Source organism: Monopterus albus, unplaced genomic scaffold, assembly GCF_001952655.1.
Source record: "Monopterus albus unplaced genomic scaffold, M_albus_1.0 scaffold32.1, whole genome shotgun sequence".
NCBI lineage: Eukaryota > Metazoa > Chordata > Actinopteri > Synbranchiformes > Synbranchidae > Monopterus > Monopterus albus.
Genome location: NW_018127912.1, coordinates 1,847,572 through 1,851,828, shown reverse-complemented (window position 1 = coordinate 1,851,828; position 4,257 = coordinate 1,847,572). Strand labels below are relative to the sequence as shown.

At 38.3% G+C, this 4,257-nt stretch overlaps 1 protein-coding gene across 4 annotated transcripts in view; it reads left to right on the top strand.

Moving 5' to 3' along the window:
* LOC109958480 (multiple PDZ domain protein) overlaps nt 1-4,050 on the top strand; it is a 41,597-nt gene extending 37,547 nt beyond the window's left edge. For all 4 annotated transcript variants that reach the window (XM_020597158.1, XM_020597159.1, XM_020597157.1 and 1 more), the window contains 4 exons: nt 1,122-1,226; nt 1,864-1,967; nt 2,441-2,564; nt 2,800-4,050. In XM_020597158.1, the coding sequence (XP_020452814.1) occupies nt 1,122-1,226; nt 1,864-1,967; nt 2,441-2,564; nt 2,800-2,946 (480 nt within the window). In that variant the 3' untranslated portion in view covers nt 2,947-4,050. The remainder of the gene's footprint in view (nt 1-1,121; nt 1,227-1,863; nt 1,968-2,440; nt 2,565-2,799) is intronic.
* Nucleotides 4,051-4,257: the final 207 nt, after the last annotated feature.

The window sequence follows — 4,257 nt, the reverse complement described above, 5'->3', positions numbered from 1 at the left end:
GAGGACGGGTCACTAGTCGGTCATACCGCAGGAACACGATGTCTCCCCTCGCCCTGGCCTCCCTTAACCTCGGCATCAACTCCCTTCTTCTCTTCCTCACAGACTCGGTGTAATCTTCATTTATATAAATATTAGATCCTTTAAGCTTCTTTGCTTGTTGCAGTATGTGTGCTGCAGCGTGTTCTCTTATCTTTCTCTTTCATCAACTTTACCATCACCGCTTTCGGTCCTCGATCAGAAGGTTTCCCGACTCTGTGAGCCCGCTCCATCTCAATTTCTTGATGAATTTGCAGTTTATCCTTTAATATTTCCTTCACCTTACATTCCGCTTCCATCCAGCTTTCTCCAGCTGACTCCTTGATTCCCTCGAAGATCAGGTGCAGCAAGTTGTTAAGTTACTTCATGTCCATTCTTCCGTCTTTCACATTATCATTTACTTCTTATTCATTGACGCAAAATGTAAAACATTCCATCATGGTTCTCGTTACCATACCTTGCTTTTTATTTAGCTCGTTCCATTTTTGTCCTGAAAAGTAGGTCAACAAACATTTTTCAGTATATTTGTTGTTAATGAAACTAACACTGGTTAAATGTAGGTTAAAGTTTGGCAAAAAGGAGGTGAAGCCACAAATTCTCTTGGCTCTGATATAGTACATATTTATAGGTGTAAAAATCAATGTTTAGACAAAGCTGGCTTTGTTAGCATTTTATAGGTCACATTTAGGGTTTGCAGTAGGTCTCTTGAGCCCACTTGAATTGTATATTGAAATCAAAGACATATGAAACATAAAATAGAGAAGATGTTATACATGCATACACTGTATAGGATATTTATGCAGTAGATATACAGACAAATTTTGAAATATAGATAGTGTGTATGTAGCAGCATAGCAGTGACAGATTAGGACAAATAGCCTATTAAAAGCCTCAAACAAATAAAGATAGAAACAGCAGCACTGCATGTACAACATCTGAGAAGCAATAAAAGGGCATAGGTTTAGGGTAAAGCTTGAGGTACTGTACAAATATAATGGCTGTAGTTATGGTTGCTTCAGTGCAGTACAGTTTCCTCATAAGTATAGAAGTGTAGTACAAGTTTGTGTTTGTGTGTGTCCACTCAGATAGGAGACAGGATCCTCAGTATTAATGATGTGTCAACGGAGGGAATGACTCATGTGCAGGCCGGAGCCCTGCTGAAGAACGCCATCGGAGCCGTCAGTCTGCAAGTAATGTCACAGTGAGACATGTAATTGTTAATCTCTAACGCCTGTAAATCACCAAGTTACTGTGCAGCAGGTTTTTGTGCAGTGCTGTCAGAGAAAGGCAGTAAGGGACCATAATCTGCTTCTTCGAATTCATTGCTACTTTTGTAAAAATCACATCATTTGCCATCAGCTCAAATGTCACATTTTTAACAAGGACTTAAAATGAGATCTTTTTTTGTTTTAGCAGTCACTTCATTAACGGCACTTTGCATGTGAACACTATACTGTAATTTTAAGAGAATAGTGCTTGACACTGATTTCACACTGTTTGTCTTCATGTTAATAAGCCTCTGGAAATAATCTTGCTGCATGACAAAAAGGGGAATTTGTAAAGAGCTAGATGTCTGTTGTTCTCAGCAAGTGTGATGTGTGTTAAAAACATGAAAAAGCATGACATTTTTGTTACTCCCACTGTACTAGCATAGGAGAGACATGACAGCATTAGGACACAGCTTATTGTCACCATTATTATCATTATTATTATTATTATTATTATCCCAGTTGTTCATGGCTAGCTACATCCATTAAGAGCTAAAATTATATTTGTCTCTCCCCATAGTTACACATTCTTGTATCATGTCTGTGTTTGTGTATCTAGGTGGCAGCAGGTTCTGGTGGATGCAGCACACAGGACCACAGTACTATCCATGCCGGGTCGTCAGGCCAGCCCTGCAGCTTGCCCTGCTTTCACAGCAGTCTCTGGTAAGATGTCTTTGCTGTCACTTTCTCTACTATTACTTTGGTTCCCTCCTGGTTGATTCATTGAGGCAAACCCCAGTCCCCTTGACAGTAATCAGGAAGTGCAGCCACTGTGTGCAAAGCACTGAGACGAATATACTTTTAGCCTTAATGAGTTGATGTGTTTTGTGTGATTTTGTATTTTGCTTTATTTTAAATTGAGTGTTTTCACTTAATTTTGTGTGGCTTTTTTTTTTAATACCAAAGACAAATTTGTTCATTTCATTGCATTAAGAGAATAATACTTAGGGGTTTTTGGAAGCTTATAAAACAGACATTTTAATTTTCATTCAAGAGACTTCAGTGTATCAGTGTATATACTTCAGCCCTTGTTCGAATAAAGGCAAACTAATAAAGGTTGTATCCCCAAGGACACAATATAACAAGCTGCATGGCCAGGAACATATCCGAATTGCTTTTGCATTCTGCCCCCACAGCGCTCGCATGTATAAGACCGTCACGCTGGAGAGAAGCTCCTCAGGCCTGGGCTTCAGCATCGTAGGAGGGTTTGGCAGCCCTTATGGGGACCTGCCGATCTACATCAAAACTGTCTTCAACAAGGTGAGAGAGCATCCTCCGCATAGAAATGTTTCACATGGACCCTGGTTCAGAAAGCCCTTAATTGTACTGTAATACAGATATATTATTGAAATATCACTTATATTAAACATGTGGATTTAAACATCTTTGTTACATTTTGAACCTATATATACATTTCTCTTATCATACGTGTTGTCATATTGGTGTGAAACAGTCTGCAATCTCTGTTCATTGTGATGGACTTTGTACTCTACAGGGAGCGGCCACAGAGGATGGCAGGCTGAAACCCGGAGATCAGATAATTGCTGTGAATGGACACTGTCTGGAGGGTGTGACTCACGCTGAAGCCGTGGATATCCTCAAGAAGACCAAAGGAACTGTAGTGCTCACTGTACTCTCCTGAGACCTGGCCTCCTTTGTCCCATTCTGATTATGTCTCAGCAAAGCGATGCAGCTGCTTCTTGTAAAAGCGCTTCGCACAGAGGCAGACGTGGACAGTTCAAGTGATATAGTGTTCATGATATGAAGAGTAGAAACTGTGAGTATAGATTTATCTGCATTTAGCTTAGGAAAGCTACTGCTGACTGCACACACAGCCCAGGTGTGTTTACATGCACACAGTATTCCCAGAATAAACTCAGACACCTGTGCTATGTGAAATAACTCATAAAAACAGGATTCTTTATCACCATGGCAACGATGCATATAGAAACCAACAGACCAAAAGCAGATGATAAAATCAAGCCATTACTGTGGTATCCAAACTTAAGAAGTCTTAGTTTAAGGTTTTTTCCATAGTAAATATGCACTGATATGCATCACTTCCCATGTACACACATTCCTGAATGAATTATCTTTCAAAACTGCTGAGTCTGTTGTCTGTAATAACAAATGCAATAGAAAGAGTACTGAAGAAACAACGTGACATCTATTTACTTCTGTTTCTTGAAGAAAGCCGATAAGCTCCTATAAGGCCCCAGAATATGCCAAGTGCTTCTGCCAATCTTTTGTATGGCAATAAGGTCTTAGGACATTTGCTTTGAAAGACTGTTTAACTTTTATTCCTCATTCTCATATCCTAATAATTTTAAATGTGTCATGTTGCTTCAATAATTATAGTATTATTATATGGTGATAATTTGTGCTCACCAGCTTCCAAAGCTGGTGATGCTCACCACATTATGTAAAGCATAAAAGTGAAATTAAAAAAAAATGTATTTTGTCACATCTGTTCAAAACCAGCTGCTAATACCAGTTACTTAAAAATATCGTTTCTGCATGTAACTGATTATTTATTATTGTTTTCGTAATTATATTTGTTTTTTTTAGGACTTTAAGGGATTGTTCTGGTCTAATGTGCAATCTTTATTTAGGAACCTTCTCATACCTGTTTTATATGATTTTATTTACACTGTGATAATTGTTTTCTTCATTGCCATTTGTATGATTTCACCTATGTGAGTAGTCCTCAGAGCCAGGTTTTGTGTAACATTGTATAACTGCATGTGTTGAAGTGATCTTAATAAATGTTAATTTATTAGAGTTTTGTCTCCAAACCCTTTTGTATAGTTCAGGACTTTACATTATTCTGCAAATGTATTTTCTGATGTACTTCTGTAGAATGTCGTCGTCATACAAGGAGTCACCTTAATATTTCAGTGATGGATGACAACAATCCAGGAATCTTTCTTTTTTATCTGATGCTTTGTGATGT